We start from the raw sequence: 20,144 nt of genomic DNA, 5'->3' as shown, positions 1-20,144 counted from the left end.
GAGGCCTCCCTGAGGTCTTCTGTCCTGGTGTCACAGAGAAGTTATTTGTGATGTCCTGGAGGTTAAAAACACAGAGAATGCATACCAATTAAAAGATAGATTGGATAAAAACAAGTTTCAACTGTATGTACAAGGAATTCTACATAGACAGGTTAGAAAGAAAAGGATGGGGAAAAGATAGACCATGCAAACACTAACCAAACACTCATCATTTAAGTATCAGAAAAATAGACTTTAAAAAGGAATATGTCCGGGGAGGAAGAGAAACATTACATGGTGCGTGCATACGTGTGTGCTCAGTAACTCAGTCATGTCTGACTCTTTGTGACCCTGTGGACTGTAGCCCACCAAGCTCCTCTGTCCATGGGACTTCCTAGGCAAGAATGCTTGAGTGGGTTCCCATTTCCTCCTCCAGGGGATCTTCCTGACCCAGGGATCAAACGTGTGTCTCTTGCATCTCCTGCATTGGCAGGTATATACTTTACCACTGTGCCACCTGGGTGACCGATTACATGGTGATAGATGGTCTATTAACCTAAAATCCATAGCCTTTCTAATTGTGAGCATACTCAACAATTGAACTTCAAAGGACCTAAAGCAGAGGCTCATAAAACTGAAAGAAGAAATAGACAAATCTAGTATAATAGAGATTTCAATACTCCTCTCACAGTAAAATATAGAACAGATAAACAGAAAATTGATTAAGAGAAGACCTGAGCAGTACTATCATTCAACTTGACCTAGTGATTATGGAATGATTCAGCCAATAACAGCAGAATACACATTCTTTTCATGTGTCCATGAGACAGTCATCAGGATAAACCGTATTCTGGGTCAGAAAATAAACCTTAATATATTTGATATCATAACAAAGTATATGTTTTTACCATATAGAAATTGAAATTGGTAACAGATATCTGGAAAATCCCCAAATGGTTGGAAGCTAAGCAGTAGCATAGCTCCTAAATAAACCAGAGATTAACATCAACAACAAAAACTCCACAGGTTTAAGTTGTTCCCTTTTGAAATGAATGAAATGTTCACAACCATTCAATTTTGAATGGAAAGAAAAGAAAAACAATATATGTAAAATTTCAGAATGCTGCTGAGGTAGTGCTTAGACAGAAATTTATAGCATTAAATACTTACATTCAATAAGAAGAAAGTCCTCAAATCATTTAAGTTTTCACCATAAAAAAATAGAGCAAAAGAGCAAATTAAGCCAAAAGTAATCAAAAAATAGAAATCAGAAAAGCAATGAAAAATGGAATGAAAAAAAACAGAATGAAATTAAAAGCTGATTCTTTGAAAAGATCAATAAAATCTATACTCTTATAGCCTGATTGACCAAGCATGAAAGAAAAAGGACAGATCACCCATATCGGGGATAAAAGAGAGGCTGCAATAGTCAGTAAATGGATAAGGGAGTATCATGATGAACAGCTTTATGTTGTTGAATGATATTGAATAATCCATAGTTTAAAACCTTTTATTAAAGGGAACTCCAGGTGCAGGTAGCTTCATTGGAGAATTCTGCCAAACATTTAAAGAATGAATAATACCAAGTCTACACAAATTTATTCTTGAAGATGAGAGAACACTCCCAATTCATGAGGTTGGCATCATCTCAATGTCAACAACATCACAAGAAATGAAAACTGTAGATTAATGTTCCCCGTGAATATGAATGTAAAAATCCTCAACAAAACATTGTAATTCTCAACTGAATTTTTTTTCTATTAAGACTTACTCCCTATTTGAACCTTCCTACTCTGTTGGTAGGAATGTAAATTGGTGCAGTCACAATGGAGAACAACATGGAGTTTCCTCAAAAAACTAAAAATAGTTGCCAGATCCAACAATCCTACTCCTGGGCATATATCTGGACAAAACTACAATTCAAAAAGGTACACACACCCTTCATGTTTATAGCAAGAACATTTATAGTCGCCAAGACATGGAAACAACCATTGACAGATGAATAGATAAAGATGTGGTACATATATTCAGTGAACTATTACTCAGCCATAAAGAAACAATGAAATAATGCCATTTGCAGTAACACGGATGGACCTAGAGATTATCATACTAAGCAAAATAAGAAAGAGAAAAACAAATACTATATGATACCACTTATATGTGGAGTCTAAAATACGATAGGAACTTATCTATGAAACAGATTCACAGACACAGAGAACAGACTTGTGTTGCCAAGGGAGAGGGATGGTGTGGGAGGTTTGGATTGGGAGTTAAGGACTAGCAGATGCAAAGTGTTACATATAGAATGGATAAACAACAAGGTCCTGTTGTATAGCACAGGGAACTATATTTAATATCCTGTAATAAAACATAATGGAAAAGAATATGAAAAAAAAACAGAATCACTTTTCTATACACCAGAATGTAACATAACATTGTAAATCAACTATAGTTCAAAAAACTACTTAATCTTCATTTTAAAAACTGATTATTTTGATTATAGCTGCTGCTGCTGCTGCTAAGTCGCTTCAGTCGTGTCTGACTCTTAGCGACGCCATGGACTGCAGCCCACCAGGCTCCTCCGTCCGTGGGATTTTCCAGGCGGGAGTACTGGAGTGGGGTGCCATTGCCTTCTCCGTTGATTATAGCACCAAGTGCTAAAACCTTAGCAGCCAGAACACAGCAAACCATAATCTTCATTTACATGAATTGGAAGCCATGACAGATCACTGGTAAATAAAGGAGACTCTAACTGGGGTATTGTGAATCTATGAAAGATATGTTTCTGCCCATCATTTGGTGTTACATAAGCAAGAAAGTCTAATGCAAGCCTTATTATGTTGTAAAGAGGTACCTGGAATTAAATCTCTCCTCTACTGATGCCCTTCCTGGACAAGAGAAATCTGCCCTTGTTCTTCCAGGTATATTAGCCCCATGCTTGCATTTGAGAACTTTATTCCTATTAGAAGTGGTATTGGCTAAAAACAAAGTCTGTCCCTCTAAGATTTCAGGTTCTGGTATGTTAGCTGTAGAAAGTGGAGGAAGAGTGATCTCCCAGGGACCTGGCTTCTACTACAAGGCGGACGCAGTTCACACTATTTATTCAGTTCGGTTCAGTTCAGTTGCTCACTTGTGTACGACTCTTTGCGACCCCATGGACTGTAGCACGCCAGGCTTCCCGGTCCATCACCAACTCCTGGAGCTTACTCAAACTCATCTCCATCGAGTTGGTGATGCTATCCAACCATTTCATCCTCTGTCATCCCCTTCTCCTCCTGCCTTCAATCTTCCCCAGCTTCAGGGTCTTTTCCAATGAGTCAGTTCTTCACATCAGGTGGCCAAAGTATTGGAGTCAGTGGCAGGCCACCACTGACCCTGAGGAGACCCTCAAACACAGTTCTGGCTCAGTCTCTCTGAGGTCTCTGGGTCCTGGTGCACACAAGGTTTGTTTGAGCACTCTGAGCGTCTCTGGCAGTTATGGGCTTTGATTCTAAACGCGGTTGCCCCTCCTACTGTCTTGCTGGGGCTTCTCCTTTGCCCTTGGGCATGGGGTATCTTTTTTTGGTGGGATCCAACATTCTCCTATTGACGGTTTGTTCAGCAGCGAGTTGTAATTTTGGAGTTTCTGCAGAAGATGAGCACATATCCTTCTACTCCGCCATCTCTACTTATTACCATGTCTTTTGAGGCCACACATATATTAATACTTTAGAGGTCAACTGTGAGTCATTGGGCCTCATTTTTTAGGGTCTGTGATGAATTAGATGTTTAGTTTGGGGATGGTTGATTCCTTTGGAGTCTTCCCGGCTCCTTGTGTTCAGGAAGACAAGGAGTAATTCTCTCTCAATTGAAACACTGCGTAATTATCAAGTGACTGGGGATTGCGTATTGTATTTACAGGTGGGGAGCTGCATGATGGGCAAATACTAGGAGGCCCTGGGGTCAGACCCCACAGAATCCTGCCTCTGCCCCTTAAGCTGTGTGTGTAGGTTGTGAGTCTGGAGGAGACTGGCCTGCCCCAGGAGGTGAGAGAACAGGGAGTCTGCTGCACGATGAGTTGGTGTGTGTGTGTGGCGGTGGGGGGGGCAGGCCTGTGTGACCAAGGGATTGGCAGGCCATGGAAAGGATTTGGGGTTTGTTACTCAGTGCCGTGGGCAGCCACTGAAGGGTTTGAATGGGGGCAGGGATGTTTTCAGGTGATTGTTTTCACCCTGTCCTTCCAGCCTTGGTCTGGAGGATGTGTGAGAAGAGGGGAAGTGGGCAGGGTGTCCATAGGAAGGCCTTCGAGGAAGCTATTGCCATTCAGAGGCTGAGCCAGGCCCATGCTCTATCATTTTAAGTCTCTCTCAGATGGGAACCTTCCATCACCTCAGATGGGGCACTTCTAGAGCCACAGTACAAAGGGGCATGTCCTTCTCACAACCAGACTTCTGCTAAGTCATCTAGATCTGTGCACTTCATCCCCTTCCACTCACACGAAAGAGGAACATGGCTCTGCCCATCACCTCCCCCCATAGGCTGGCGTTGAAGCCCAAGGTTGCCGACCATGCAGGTGACATTACTTTGAAATCTATAATTCTAAGTATTTTAAGTAATTCTGCTCCATCATATCAGTGATGGATTTAACACACAAAACCATCTTCCTCTAGATCTACTATTATCTGTTCCCCCTTTTTGGATAATGAATCCAAGGTTTAGAAAGGTAACATACTTCACCCAAATCACACACCAGGTTGAAATGCAGGCCCTTGGATTGCTTAGTCTTTGCTCTGAGTTCATTTTTCACTACTGTATCCTCAGTCCCTAGAACAGCGCCTGGCAGGTGCTCAGTAAATGTGTGCTGGATACTTTATATTGGGGCGCTCTGACACACAGTGTTAGGAACCCAACCCCAGGCACCTGAGCTACCTGGGAAGCCGAGCGGAATCCACACTCCTGGGAGTCTGCATGCACCAGAAGAAGTGTACGCTCCCTGCATTCTCCATGCCTTCAGCACTTTCTGGTGCTGCCCCTCTGACCAGTGAGGACTTGGGGCATACCCATCTGCCCCTTCTGCTCACATTGACCTCTGGAGGATGGGTCCTGGGTCAGGCTCCCCTCCTCGTGCATGAGGCCTGGTACCTGTTACATATGACTGGTTATAGAATTCAACCTGAGTATCGAGCACCAGAATATTGACAGGGGCTCCTGCGTCTGCCTTGCTCCAGGCCAGGACCCATCTTCGAACCCATCTCATATGAGGGAGAGTCCAGGTACAGGCAGAGCTAAGACTAGGTCCCTGCTGGAAGGGCCGGCACCAGGTGGGGGCCAGTCAGTCCTTAGAGACACCGTGCTGCTCTTGGTTCTCTTGAGGTGAGCCTCAGATCCCAGGGAAAAGGAAGCAGTTTGAAGCCTCCTGAGCCCAACTGTGGAGAGCATGGTGATGCAAGCCTGTGAGACGAGGAAGCAGGAAACAGGAGGATGAGTTCCGTTTTGGCTGTGTTAATTTTCCTGATAGAGTTGGCTATCAAGTATCAAGTCTGTGGTGGTGGTTTAATTGCTAATTCGCGTCTGACTCTTGGGACCCCACGGACTGTAGCCCACCAGGCTCCTCTGTCCATGGGATTTTTTCAGGCAAAAATACTGGAGTGGCTTGCCATTTCTTTCTCCAGGGGATCTTCCCGACCCAGGGATCGAACCTGGGTCTCTTGCATTGGCAGGCAGATTCTTTACCAACTGAATCACTATGTCTGTAAACAGCTGGAAATGGAGCTCTGAAGAGAGGGAGGTGAGGGCTGAGGGTGCAGATCAGGGCACTTCCCCACACTCACAATCCCCTCTTCCTATCTCCTGTAATGGCTGGACTGTTCTTTGCACCATTAGAGGTGGGGCTGCATCCTGAATGAAATGAATTTGTTTTACTCACCTTTCCAGCGGAAGTTCTGTAATTGCTCACACCCTGTCTCTGTTTTTACCATCTGTTGAGTCAGTTTAATGAATTTTATATGGTGTGTTCTTTATTTCAGAAAAACTATACAACTCCACTGGACGAGATTTAAGAAGGGCCCTCTTCTCCCTGAAGCAGATATTTCAGGTAAAAAAAAAAGGGTACTGTCAGGTTCTGTTTTTGCATTGCTGTGGGATTGGATGCAGACAAGTTTATGCCTTTTACTGATTACAAAAAGAGAAACGCTTTAGAGTACAAAGTAAATTTCGGTCAAAATATCAGTTAAGAGTATTTTGACCATATCAAATATTTCAAACAATAGGAAATAAAGAAAACATCATCAGAATCACAATATCTTTCCATGTTTACTTCAGATTTAAAAAAAATACCTACTAAGATGTAATTGAAGTCTTCTGATCTGCTGCATACTGGCCACCCTCTTGGGGTCTCTTCTCTACTGAATGTCAGATATAGTGTTTACCATGCAAATGCACATTTCTATACTAATGGTGAATATTCGCCCACAACATGTGACATTCTTTTGTGTCAATTGTATGTGCATGCTATCATGCAGCATGTATCCTGATGCAGTTTACTTGGTGAGAACGAGATCAGTGTGGGCATGACCCAGGTAGCTGTGAGTGTCCACTGTGTGAAGGAAGCACAGTTTGTCTTGTTCATCGTCTGCTGGTGGACATTTGGGTTCCTCTCCAGGGTTCTGCTGTTATAAACCATGCTGCTAGGGACACGCCCCCTAGCATGCATGTGTAGGCATCTCTGTTAGGTTCCATCTTATCCTTTGCCCCAAACTTTCCCTCTGCTTCTCCCCTGGGCAAGTCACGAGCTTAGTGAAGAGGGTTGGGACTGGGGTGCAGGCAAACTCCAAGCTGTCACCCACAGGAGACTTTAGGGGAGAGAGACAGAGAGCCAGGTATGAGAGTGAGGCCGCTGTGCCAGGGCAGGGTCAGGAAAGGCAGGATGAACTTCGTGGAGAAGATGGCATTTGCACTGAGCTCGTGTCTGCATAGGTTCAGCGTTCTTGCTCTCACCCTATTAGACTCTAGGGTGTAGTCAGTCCATTTCTCTTTAGTTCCCATCTCCTTCACATCCTTAAAGAATTTTCTGTCAGTGATAGCTCCAGCCTGAGTGACCGTCTCCTTCATGGATGTTTCCTGTCTCAGGGGGATTGGCAGAAAGGCAGGCCAACAGGCCATCCCGCCTGCATGTTCTTGTCCCATTTTAAAACCTGTTCAACCGTGCACACCCTCATCTTTTTCCCAGAGCAGAACCCTTCTCAGTGACAGTATTTTTGGAGACGAGTCCTCATGTCTCATCTTCCCACACTACAGGTGTGACCCTGAGTCACCGTTGTCCCTTTAGATCGCACATCTCAGAAGTGCCTTGAGGTTTGGGGTCATCCTTGGTTCAGGCCGTTTCTTCTGGGAGAGTTGTAACAGCTGTTGTGGACACTGTTCGGTCCTCCACGACTCAGTCCATCCTCCAGCTTCCACCAGAGGGGGCTCACGAAGTCCTTCTCACGCTGGTTCCGTGTAGCCTTATGGGTTACATCTGAATCTCTCAGGACAACACTGAGGCCCTCTGGCCCTGGCCTCTGCAGCTCACCTCCCTGTCCTTTGCTGCAGGGACATCTCACTGTGATTGTGTTCTGGGAACAAGCCATGCCCTTTCTCTTCTGTTCCTTCGCCCCCGGACCTATTGCTTCTATCCCAGGATGGTTCCTCCCCACATCCCCTCCCCATGTCCCTCAGTTTCCCACCCCGTGTCTCCTCTTGCCAGGGATTCTCTGGATGAACCCTCACTCCAGTCAAGGGCTCTCCAAATACCTCTATTGCTGTGCTTACCTCTGGAACAGAGCTTGAGATACTCCAGGGTGCTTGTCTGAGTCCAGTCACCTGTGAGCTACCTGGAGTCCATCACTGGCTCTTTGGAGCCTCATGCAGTGGCTGGTGCTACTGAAGCAATAGATGAACAGACCGGGTGATTGGAATACTCTTCTCAAGGGTGTCTGTCTTCAGTCTTTCCTCTCTTTTATTTGAGTAAATGCTTCGCTAATTACTTGTCCCCAAGTTTCACTTCCCATGTATTTATCAGTGTCTCCTTGCTTTGTTTTTTTCAATTTCAGTAAGCTTTTTTCTCCCCCCAAACTTATTTACTTTTAATCAAAGGAAAATTGCTTCACAATATTGTGTTGGCCTCTGCCACACATCAACATGACTCAGCCATAGGTATACATGTGTCCCCTCCCTCTTTAACTTCCCTCCTATCTCCCACCCCTTCCCACCTCTCTAGGTTGTTACAGAGCCCTGGGTTGAGTTCCCTGGGTCATATAGCAAATTCCTATCAACTGAACAAAACAGAACTTACTTTACCCTCTGTTACATCCTTCTTTCGAACTCAGATTCCTGACAGCAGCTGGGCTGGGCTCGTACTGTACTGCCGGAAGTCCACACTCATGACACTCCACACCCTCACTCGTATCACCCTTCAGCCTGCCTGCTGTTTCCATTGTTCAGCTTTTCCATTGTTCGCCTCACTGAGTATCCAGTTGGTGGCAGAACCACACAGAGAAGTGCTCTTCCAAGTGACTTTGAAACATTACAGTTTGTGTACTCTGGGTGGAATATACTCTTAGAAGATAAAGAACCACACACACACATGCAGATCAACTGTTTATAATAATCATTTTGCTGGTAGTAGTGTTAATATTGCTATTCTGATACTGCAGTTTGTGTGTTTTCTAATTTTGTTATTCTTAAGAGTTCTTAAGGATTAGGGTTCTTAGTGTGTGGAAGAAAGTTGATAGAAAGATAAAACAGTTAAGTTAAGAAAAGCCTGGATTTCTGAATTTAATTGGAAGTATTGAAATGAACCCATGGTGTTTATTATCCTAACAAACTTGCAAAACATATTTCTAGCACTAAGTTTATTGAAAAGTACTAGAAGCAATGATCAACCCTTTAGCAAAAACCACCACTAGCATAGAGACTGTGGTCTTAAAATACTGAAAGGAACCAGAGTTCCTTGGAGAAATAGCTGACTTCAAGTCTGGCCTAGGAAATAGGTAAAATAAACTTGGAACATATTATTATAGATAGCAAAGAAGCCATCAAATATGACTAGGATTATTGCCAAAGGAATTTGGGAGCATGTTGAAGGGTCTCCCATTGGCTGGCTGAAGATGGACAATATAAGCATCAACAAGCATGATAATTACATTGGATTGAAGCACATCAGCTTAATCTGCATTTATGAGTTCATAATAATACTAAAGAATAACAATGAATTGGTCACCAATGGAAGAAAGATGTTGGTGAACCAGCCGTTTATTTTGAAAAATGGGTAAAATTCTAAAATCACACATTTATCTTACTTATTCCTATATGAGCTTTAGGATAATCAAATAGTAGTTGAGGGAAGGTATGCTTATAAAAATATTCTAGCTATTTAGTAAGAAGGAGTGATATAGTTAGAGTATCACTTAGAACATCAGAGTTTTGCAACCCTGAATGAATTAATGGATCTAGGTATGGAGCTTCAAGACCTGCTGATGCAATGGAAATGAGATGCAACCAGCTATTATGTACCTTCTCATGGAAACTCACACTGCCATTGAGGATGCAGTCACACCAACAGATTCAACCCTGGATGTGTCTGATCCTACATCTCTATGCAGTAAACAATTTACAAATGATCTAAGACATAGGCACATGTTAAACCACACTACAAGTAATCAACACAACCCAGAATACAGGCTACTCTGAAGGACAAATGATCTAGCTTCTTCAACACACCGATTACAAGGGAAAAAAAGAGGTGATTTAAAAGACATTTTAAAGTTGTATCAACTAATTGCCACATGTGGATCTTATTTCAATCCTACTACAAAATGTCAAAAAAAAAAAACCCTGTAATTTTGAGACAGTTGAAATTGGTCATTGTCCAGTTGAAACTGGACATTTGATAATATTAAGAAAGTATTCATTTTTATGTTGAGTACATAATTTTTTTATGGTGATTACATAATTTTAAAAAGCGTTCCTATACTCTGGAGGTACATATTAGAATATTTATGGATTAAATCATGTGACATCTTGGATTTGCTTCAAATGAATACGGCAGCAGACAGGGTGGGGTGATAGATGGAACAGGATTGATGTGAATTGATTGGCACCTGGCTCCCTAACTTGTTCTGTCTTCTTTTGTATGTTTCAAGTTTTCCATGGTGAAAAAGTTAAAAGATAAATTGAACACATGGCGATCTAGTTTCATACCCCCTCACCATGTTTGTTCTATAGTGTTGTCTGTCTGAATTCTCAAGGATACTGTTTCCACCTTCTACTCAGCAGACACGTATTTTTGAACAGCCTTTGTTGGCATTATGTAGGCAAGGATGAAGACATTTGCTCCCAGAAGTTTAATCTGTTTGGAAGACCACAGACCTGTCCATCAAATAGCTCCATCCCACAGGGGTCTTGGGTGGATTCCACAGCCAGCAAGCTGTCTGGAGTTTAGATCACCTTCTCCCACACCCAAGTGTCTGCATCTCTATCATATCTTAGGTTTCTTTGATGTGTGGAAGTTCCTTTTGGAACTCCAGTTTAAAGGGTGTAAAAACACAGCCATTGGTCATTTGGATTGAGTTGAATATTTCTTGATTAACAGGTGTCAAAAAAATTATCACAGGTTAAAGTGTGGCCATTAATCTGAAATTCAAGGATGATCTCTTATTAGTTACTGTTAATATGTTGATTTCATTGGAGTTGGAAAGCAGTGTTTCAAAAATCATTTATTAACGCCCATATACTTTAAGGTATGTGTTCAAAATCTTGTATATTGCCAATTTGGAAGATATTTTCTACATTTATTATCAGTATATTTTAATTTCCTAAATGCCTTATCTGCATATGTGCATCAATTTAAGTTAGGGTTCCGGATTATTTTTGTAAACACTGCCCAGTGTCTTTTTCCAAGAACCTTTGCCAGACAGTCAGCTCTCTGCTATATTAATATTAGTGATTAGCTTGAGTGGTTTCTTGAGAGCTTGTTCTCACTTTTTCACCATGAAGTCATGTGTGAATCTAGTTTTAGTTAAAGTAATAAACATTTGTTACATGCTTGGAAAAACTTTCTGACTAGACATGAGCTCATCTAAATGTTCGCTTTTCACATATGCTGGTGGAAAAGAATATGGATGGAGGGAGAATTATTTTTATTTCCTTCATACATACGAGTGTAAAGTGATTTTCCAAAAATCATGATATTGTCCCATTTTCTCTTGCTTCCAAAGCCATGATTATCTTCAAGCCTGAGTTAACACAGCTGTCTTTCATTACCGTCAGGGCACGGCCATGTTCACCCCTCCCCCCAGTGCCCTCTGAATGTTAAGAGTGTGTTTTTGGTTCAAAGGGAGTAGCTGCCTGGCCTGCCACCTCCTCCCCACCCCCACCCCCTTTGCTCAAGTCCTCCATCCGTATAACTGGAAAATGCCATAAAATCAAAATGAGAGGCTGCTTTCAACATGGAGACAGGAGAGTTATGCCAGTGTGTCTAAATTATTTTTTTCTTTTTTGGAGATAGACCATGGTTGCTGACCGTTCCTATAATAATAGCCTTTCATTATTCTATTAAACTTTCTACTACTTACATCACTGAGGTTTTTCATTTTTGCTCTGTTGTTATAATTGAAGATGAATGTATCCTAGCTGCATTTGAGACAAGGCAGGGTCCAATCAAGGAAATCTCCTCCCAAAACAGTAGTGGAAAAGTTTGTCTCATAGGGCTCTATCGAACTTGGTACTCCAGGCAAGGAGCTGGCTGGGCCATAATTAGGTCATCTTGGCCAAAGTTTTGCCACTCCTGAGTCTTCATCTGTGAAGGGAAGGCAGGATTAGATGAGTGATTCTTGAACTGGTCGCCCTTTAGGATGGATTTCCTTGGGAATTTAATGTCAGAGCCTGGACCCCACCCTAGAAATTCTGGTTAAACCCTTCTGGGCGGGGGCTATGTCCTGTTCCTTTTTAAAGCTCCATCGATGATCCTGATGTGAGGGAGTAAGGGGTGAGAAGATGACCCTGAGCACCTCTGAATCCCCACAGAGCTTATTAAGCACTGGTTGCCGGGCCCCACAGTGGAGCTTCCTGACCAGTAAGTCAGGGTGGAGCTGGGTACTTTGCATTTCTAACCAGTTTCCAGCTGATGCTCAGGTGCCTATGGCTCCGGAGACCTGTCTTTGAGAACCACCCTATTAGATGACTCCAGTGGTTCCTTCCAGGTCCTGCTTTCTGTGATTAGACTGCAGACCGACCGCAGTGGGGGACAGTGTGGCTGCTCCAGACACAAGGCCGATTCTCTATTCTGCCTCCTCGCTTGTCCTGTGAGCAGCACAACTTGGAAGGTGGAGAAACTACTCCCTTACTTTCTCAGATGCTGTTTGCAAGACCCTCGTAACCTTCCTTAGGAACTGTCCTTTGAAACACACGGGTGGCTTTGAATCCTTCACAGGATGGTCTGTACTGAAACCCAATGTTTCCTGTGTTGAAACCCAGCAGGTTTCAGTGACCAGTCCCTAGGGACCTGTGGGGGCCTGGAGCCTGGTGATTTCTGAAGAATGAAAAACAGATCACTATAAATATTCCTGACAGTCAGGGGATTCATTTGCTTTATCTTTATTAGCTTGCCCAGAAGGCAATAATTGGTCTTTGGCAAACAATGATGTGAAGACTGGTTGTAAAATTCCTCTGGCAATAGTTAAGATGCTTCATTTGAATAGAGCCGAACAATCTTCAGAGGTCAGTCTGGAGTCAGAGGCTTGTACGTAGTTTTCACTGCACAGCCTGGATGGAGGATGGACTGGGACAGTATTTGAAGTTTCTCTCTCTCTCTTTTTTTCTTTCCCTGTTTCCTGCCAGGATGACAAGGATTTGGTGCATGAATTTGTAGTGGCTGAAGGTCTGACGTGTTTGATCAAGGTGGGAGCTGAGGCAGATCAGAACTATCAGAACTACATTCTGAGGGGTAAGTTACGCTGGATGGTTGGTACCCAGCCCCTCCAAGAACTTCAATACTGAGAGCTTTTTAAAAAGACTTGGATTACCAGGTAAGGTGATGAAGACATCTTGTAGCAAAAGATGACACCTTCATCAGGTTTTATCAGTTCTCATAACTTAAATTAGAGACCGAGTTCATTTTACTGACTTTACGTGAAATCTCTTCCTAGTCGTTGAGAAAAGAGAGCATTCTGCACACTAGGTTCTTTATATTCTCTTTTACTTAGTGAGGAAAGGGACACACCAGGTGGCTTGGAAAAGGCCTGCATTGCAGCACAAAGCCCCCTAAAATCAACAAAGCCAGTTATTACCTGGGAAAAATACCATCTACAACTTGGATTATCACTGGGAGTACCTGTCAGAAGCACGCATTCCTCATCAGGTCTGGGGCGGGCCCAGAATCTGCATTTTACAGAAGGATGCTGAAAACTACTTCTGTAATTTCGTTTTTTTTTTAACAAAGTGGTGCATGTGTGGTGTTTGAAGCACTGATTACTCTTCTAGTTCATCAAGTGAATGCTCTTTTCAGAGTTAAAGTATCTTTGTGTATCTTCATGTAAATAATTTTCTTTGCTTCCATAACGTCTGTGAATAGGCAGGGCAGGCATTATTAGGTTGCATCGTGTGACATAGCTATTATCAGCAGTATTAACTTAGCAGAGAAAAAATTTAATGCAGTTCAGTATTGTCTCCATTTTGCAGTTGAAAAATCTGACTCAAAGAGGTTGAACACTTGCCTAAAAAATTCACTTCTTCTAGTGTGAAGTGGACCACGGGCCATATCCAGGCACTGGGGCACATCATGGCTGATTGGGGTCCTGTTTCCCCTTCTGCACCTATGCCTGTAACTACACAACTCTGTGTTCCTATAAGAAAGAAAAAGACCGTCCTTTCTTTTCCTTGGATGAAGGCAAAATACACAAAATGTGATTTAATAGCAAATGTCCTTGGTTAGAGTTGAATGAGGCGCGCACAGTGAAACAGTCTCCTGCAGTTTCCTGTTGTGTTTTAACTGTGAGAAGGTTTCTTATGTTCTGAGTTGTGACCCAGCTCCTGGAACTCTCTGGATCCTTCCCCGTTTTCTCTGCTTCTGGAGAGCCACGGCAACAACGGCAGAAGCCAAAGGGAAAACTGAGCACTCGTTAAAAAAATTTTAACAATGTATTGTCATAAAAAAATTTTAAGGATGTATTGTCATGTCAGTGTTAATTATTTCTGTTCATTTTGATAAATGCCACGTGTGTGTGTGAGAGAGGATACCTCAGCCTCAGTTTCTCTGCTCCATGTGTTTGTGAGGCTGGCGAGGCACCTCCTTCTGTCCACCTTCTATCTTTTCCTGGAAGTGTGGAAGAGTCTCACTTCAAACTGTTGGTAGAAATGCTTTATGGATGAATTTTATGATTTCTGATCTCAATGTCATTAAATCATTTATATGGAAGCTTTTACGGTATGTGTAGACAAATTAACCATAGACTTTGTCCTGCAAATGCAGCAGTCCTTCTGTGTCTGAAAAGGTGTATAAAAGCCTTGATGCTCATCCTCATATTTCCATCTACACTGGCCCAACACCTGGAAGAGGGCATGGCACAGAAATAAGGAGCATTTCCTCTGGGTTATTTTCCAGGTTACTTATACTGTGGATGCTCATAAGTTGAACCACGTGGAAAGAAGTATACCTAAAATTGCCTAATTCTGAATACTGGGTCCAAATTGACAGTGTTTTTTTGTTGTTGTTATTGTTGTCATGTTTAAAGTGTACATCATTTTCACTTAAAAAGAAAGTCTTCCCCAAAGGATGCTGGCATGAATACACAGACCTCCACACACCTCTTTAGAACCAATAACCATCTACATGTTTATGCTTCTGACCCTTACCTAGGAGTGTATATATGCATTTTTATAGAGCCATCATCAGTATAAGCATGTCCATTCATCGGCCTCCAAGGCTGGAGGGAGTGGGGTGGTTCTGCCTGCTATGGTCAGCGCCCTCTTATCAGGAAGGTAAAGTTCTTGTCAGGAGTCCCCCACAGAGCTCCCATGGATTAGAACTGGGTTGCACGACCACCTATAGCTGCAAGAGAGGCTGGCACGGTGGGTGCTTGGCTTCCAGGACTCTGAGGGGAGTCAGGCAGCAAGAGAGAAGGGATTGGCTTTGTGTCTGCAGGTTGCTCGTGTCTGCCACATGGAGGGAGTAAGGAAGGAAAAACTCAGCCCAGCTGAGAAAGCCTTCTGATAAACAGTCCAGCGGTGGCCTGGTTGGAGATAGAGAGGCACCTGTCTGTCAGTGAGGGCATCATGATACAGGGACAGCGTAAGCTCAGTGACTGTGCAAGGTCCCAAGTAGTGAATTGTGTCCATGGTACTTGCAGGTGATCAAAGATGGTGTTGACCTGGAATCCTTCAGCTGGGCTCTCCACCCAGTGTACACTTATCATTAAGCTTGTGGTGGCTTGTTGATCTATAGTATCCTTATCTGCACTGGAAAGACACTAAAAGCCATCACCCAATGCTTGCAAATCAGAACTCCCAGGCACAGCCAGGGGAGAGCCCTGCCAACCACCTGCTACTTCTCTGTCCTGGAAGGAAATGCCACTGAGGTAGGACCCTCATATAACAGCACTGCCTAATCCGTGAGCAGACCCCAGGTCTGCATTGCCACCACCGAGATCTTGCCTTCTGATTTTGATTTTCCAGTGGTGTCTGTTTATTGGAGGCCAGACGGCCACCATCTGTTACCTGGGAAACGAGTGAGTGGCCCCTCACATTCAGGTTACTACAAGATGTCCTGCTTTCCATGCAGCTAAGGGGCCTTTGCACACTTCCACTGAGTCTCAGAGAACTTGGGGTAAGCAGGGCACTGGGTGCACACGTTAGCATTTCTGGACACATCTGACTGAAGCCCATGCCAAGAAAGTGCATTTCTGAGGGATGTAAAGGACAGATTTCTTAGGCTGTGACTTTTGTGCTTTGATACAAGGAAGCTATCATTTTCCCCAGCCCACGTGTTGAGTCATCCCTTCCTGACCTTGAAGACATGTGGGCTTTTCTAGGTTGTGATCGACTGCCAGCAGCCACCAGACAATTGCAATCAAGGATAGCCTTTGAATTGCCTCTTTGTCCAACCTCATTTTAGCCAAATTACCTTGGGTGAAGGGTGGTAAAGCCAGATGCAGACCAAGAGATAGAAACTGGGAAGAGGTTTCCAGTTTGGTCATTCACCGTCCCCCGGGGAGAACATGTCATGCTGCCCTGGGCCCCTCGGGAGAAGCACAGCAGAGGGCGAAGGCTGGCACCTCTATTGCGTTGTCCACAGAAGGTGGGGTGAGCAGGATTAGGGTTTGCACTGTGTCGGTGGGTCCCGGAGTTCAGGGGCCGTGAGGACAAAAGTGTCCAAGGCCCGCATGACAGGCGGTTGGGGGTGTGGACTTGAGCTGCTGGAGAGGGGGACTGACTGACCTCTAACAAGAGCCTCCAAACTGAGCCCAGACGTCATCTGGAAACTCTCTCACAAGCCATAAGGTGGACCAGTTGTCCCGGTGCTGTGGGGGCGTGTGCCCTTCACAAAATTTCCTCAGGAGCCCCTGTGTGACCGTGTATAATGCCCCCAGATCCAAAGGAAACAGGAGTGTTTGGAGGACCCAGTCCCTTTCACATCTGCTTTTAGGATCTTAATTTATATTTATTTTTGCACTCAGACCTCTGTCAGCTCTCTTTTTTTTTTTTGAGTATCTGTTGCCCTGAGTTGAGGGTGTATCTGCTAAGACGTAAAGACAGGTTTTGACTTACGGTGTAGCTTCGTACTCTCCAAAAATGTGAGCCGGCTGCTGGGAAGAGGTCTTAAAGGCACAACATGCAGAAATAATATTTATCTGACTTACTATTCTTGAATGGTTATACCTAGTGATCTACAGGGTTTGTGTCTGTGTCTGTGAGAGAGAGAGAGAGAGAGAGCTTGCCCATACTTAATATATATCTACTAAGGAATTTTGAATCTCACAATTATTCTTGTTGAAGTAAGACCTTGAGAGCTACATTCCTGGGAACTTAAACTTTCCATGCACAGGCTGAGCATTCACAATAGGCCATGTCAGGCCCTGGGGATGTGCTGATAAAACCAAGATACAGCCAGGTCCTGGAGAAGCTCCCCAGAGGTGCTGCCTGTGACCCGCTTTATATGTTATATCGCAGATGTCTTACATGTCTAGAAATTGCATACAGGTGATTTGCTTTGGTGAGGAAAGAAAAAGATACATAGGATCAGTAAGACCAGCTGCCTTTTCTGGCTGTCCCTCAAAAGAAGCTGCCTCTTAAAGGCTAGTTTTAAGTGGAGAAATTTAATCATTTTTCCTAAAGCAAAATACCAATTAATTCTTAAGTATTCTACTTCTAAATTCTAATGACTAAAATACCTAGTCATTATCAGAGCTGGTTAAGACCTTAAACTCCTTTAAACTCAGCCTTTGCATTTTGGGAGAAAACTGCAGATAACTGTGTTTGCTCCTAAATTAAAAAAAAAGAAAAGAAATTGAAGTATAATTGCTTTACAATGTTGTGTTACTTTCCTCTGTACAACACAGTGGATCAGCTACATTTCTTTAAATGTGTTAATGATTGTCGACATTTAAAAATTGAGAGATTTGACATTAAAAAAAAATCCAGATTTCTGGTGTCTTTGGAAAAACTGAACCAGAGAATTTCAGTGCCTTGCCAGATGTCACTTAACTAATGGAGGGAAATGCCTTGTGTATAAGGGGATCTCTTAATGAGGATCAGGACTTGTGGTCAGACAGCTTTGGTCAGGATCTATATCACCAGGAACCAGGCAGTAGTACAAAAGGATCAAATGGTAACCAAATGATGATGAAACCAACATTCTCCATCCCAGGAAAACTTTAATGTTTATCTTTTGACATTTCAAAGCCAAGGAGGAGAGTGGAGGTTGGGTTCAAGCTAGATGAGGGAGGGTAGAGAAGGGCCCAGACTGGCACCCAGGTGGACAGATGAGAACAGAAGGGGGGAGCTGCTCACTTCCTGAGCCAAAGTCCATTCCTTGGCTGCCTTGCTTTCTACCCGCCAGCCGGGCCTGACTCTCCTCCACCCCTTACCCTAGTCCTGAGGTGCACCCAACTGTCAGGGAGGAAACTTCCTCTTTCTTACCTCTTGCTGAGTCAGGACGTCAGGGATTAATCATGGCAGCCACATGGCCAGTTGTGTGGATGACCCAACAGCACATGTCGTGGTAGTCTTTGTCACAGCCCCCTGCGGAGAGGGGAGCTGAAATCAGGGTCAAGGACAGAATCCTCCATTTGATGTTTTTCCTCTTATTCGGTCAGTGTGGTGGGGGCTGTTCCCAGTAGAAAGTCATGTTGGCCATCACAAGTTAGCAGCCCATGGGGCCAACTTGACCCTGCAGAGATGAGAGTCTCAGGGCATCAAGGTGAGTGGAATAAAGGTAGCCCGACATGGCACAGCTGACAAGAAAACCTTGTCAACACTGATATGTAGATTTAAAAAAAAAATGGAAATAGAGTTAAAAAAATTTTTTTTTATCTCCTAGTTTGTGAAGACACAATTGTCTGAAAAGCAAACAGCATAAAAAGGAAAAATGTAAAAATCACCCACAGTCCCATAAAACAAAGACCGTTTTCTACGCACCCATGTACATGCCTGTGTTGTATGTGCCTTTTACAAAAATAAAGTGACCTGTCCACATGTTGTCAGCCACGACTCCTGGAAGGGAACGGTGGACCTTGGTGGCTGGCTTTGTGACATCTCCTAATGTTCTCAGTCACTCAGTCGTGTCTCTTTGCGACCCCATGGACTGCAGCCCACCAGGCTCCTCTGTCCATGGACTTCTCCAGGCAAGAATACTGGAGGGGGTTGCCGTTTCCTACTCCAGACATCTCCTAGTCCTTCGCACTATTCTTTAACTTCTTTAAACTGCTTCTCCCTCACCTAAAGAGATAATACCTTTTTTATAGGAATGGTGTCAAGGTTAAAGAGCTCATTGTTGCTGTTTAGTCGATAAGTTGTATCTGATTCTTTTGTGTCCCCATGGACTGTAGTCTGCCAGGCTCCTCTGTCCATAGGGATTCCCAGGCAAGAGTACTGTAGTGGGTCACCATTTCTTACTCCAGGGGGTGTTCCCTACCCAGGGATTGAACTCGTGTCTCCTGCACTGGCAGGTGGATTCTTTACCACTGAGCCACCAGGGAATCCTAAAGAGCTCATAGAAAGATCTAAATAAAGGCGTGAATTGTAGGTATGACAGTTGTTATCAGTAGTAATATTATTAATGCAGTAATCATCTGCTATGGGCTGAATTATGTACCTCTCAAATTCATGTTGAAGTCACACCCCTCAATACTTCAGAATGTGACTGTATGTGAAGACAGGTGGTTAAGTTAAAAAGAGATCACTGGGCCCTGATCCAGTATGACTACTGTCCTTAGAAGAAGAAGAGATTAAGTCACAGACCTGTTGGGGGGAAATGATGTGAAGACACAGGGAGAAGAGAGCCAAGGAGAGAGACCTCAAGAGAAACCAACTCTGTAGACACTCTGAACTTGGATGTTCTCCAAACTCTGAGCAGTAAATATCTGTTGCTCAAAACCCAGAGCCTGTGGTATTTGTCACAGCAGCTCAAGTGACTGATACATTGCCCTTGCAAGAGACCCTGGGAGTTATTGGGTAGTACCTAGGGTGAAAGTCCTGGGGATGGAGTTGTTGGGTTCGGAGCATGTGCGTCTCTGTCTTGTTTGGGGTTGAATAATTGCCCTCTGGAGTGGATAAGTGAATTTATGCTTCCATCCATGGTCTCCATTCTGTGCGTTTACTCCAGGCTGGGGGTGTTCATTCTTTGTAATCTTTGACATTCCTGGTGATTGCATGTGTGCATACTAAATCCCTTCAGTCCTGTCCAACTCTTTGCGACGCTATGAACTGTAGCCTGCCAGGCTCCTCTGTCCGTGGGATTCTTTAGGGAAGAATACTGGAGTGGGTTGCCATGCCCTCCTCCAGGGGAATCTTCCTAACCCTGGGATCAAAACTGCATCTCTTGTGTTGGCTGGTGGGTTCTTTACCACTAGCGCCACCTGGGAAGCCTGTCATTGTACAGAAGTGTCATTCCTTTTTTTTTTTTTTTTAAATTTTAATGTATTTATTTTAATTGG

General features: G+C 43.6%; 1 protein-coding gene across 9 annotated transcripts in view; it reads left to right on the top strand.

The window, feature by feature from the left end:
- The window catches only part of FHOD3 (formin homology 2 domain containing 3), a 503,163-nt gene that overhangs the window by 215,911 nt on the left and 267,108 nt on the right, over positions 1 to 20,144 (top strand). For all 9 annotated transcript variants that reach the window (XM_043443940.1, XM_043443933.1, XM_043443935.1 and 6 more), the window contains exons 4-5: positions 5,985 to 6,052; positions 12,835 to 12,940. In XM_043443940.1, the coding sequence (XP_043299875.1) occupies positions 5,985 to 6,052; positions 12,835 to 12,940 (174 nt within the window). The remainder of the gene's footprint in view (positions 1 to 5,984; positions 6,053 to 12,834; positions 12,941 to 20,144) is intronic.

This window comes from Cervus canadensis, chromosome 23 (genome assembly GCF_019320065.1).
Source record: "Cervus canadensis isolate Bull #8, Minnesota chromosome 23, ASM1932006v1, whole genome shotgun sequence".
NCBI classification, from domain to species: domain Eukaryota; kingdom Metazoa; phylum Chordata; class Mammalia; order Artiodactyla; family Cervidae; genus Cervus; species Cervus canadensis.
The sequence above is the reverse complement of the archived record's forward strand: the minus strand, read 5'-3'. Positions and strand labels throughout refer to the sequence as shown.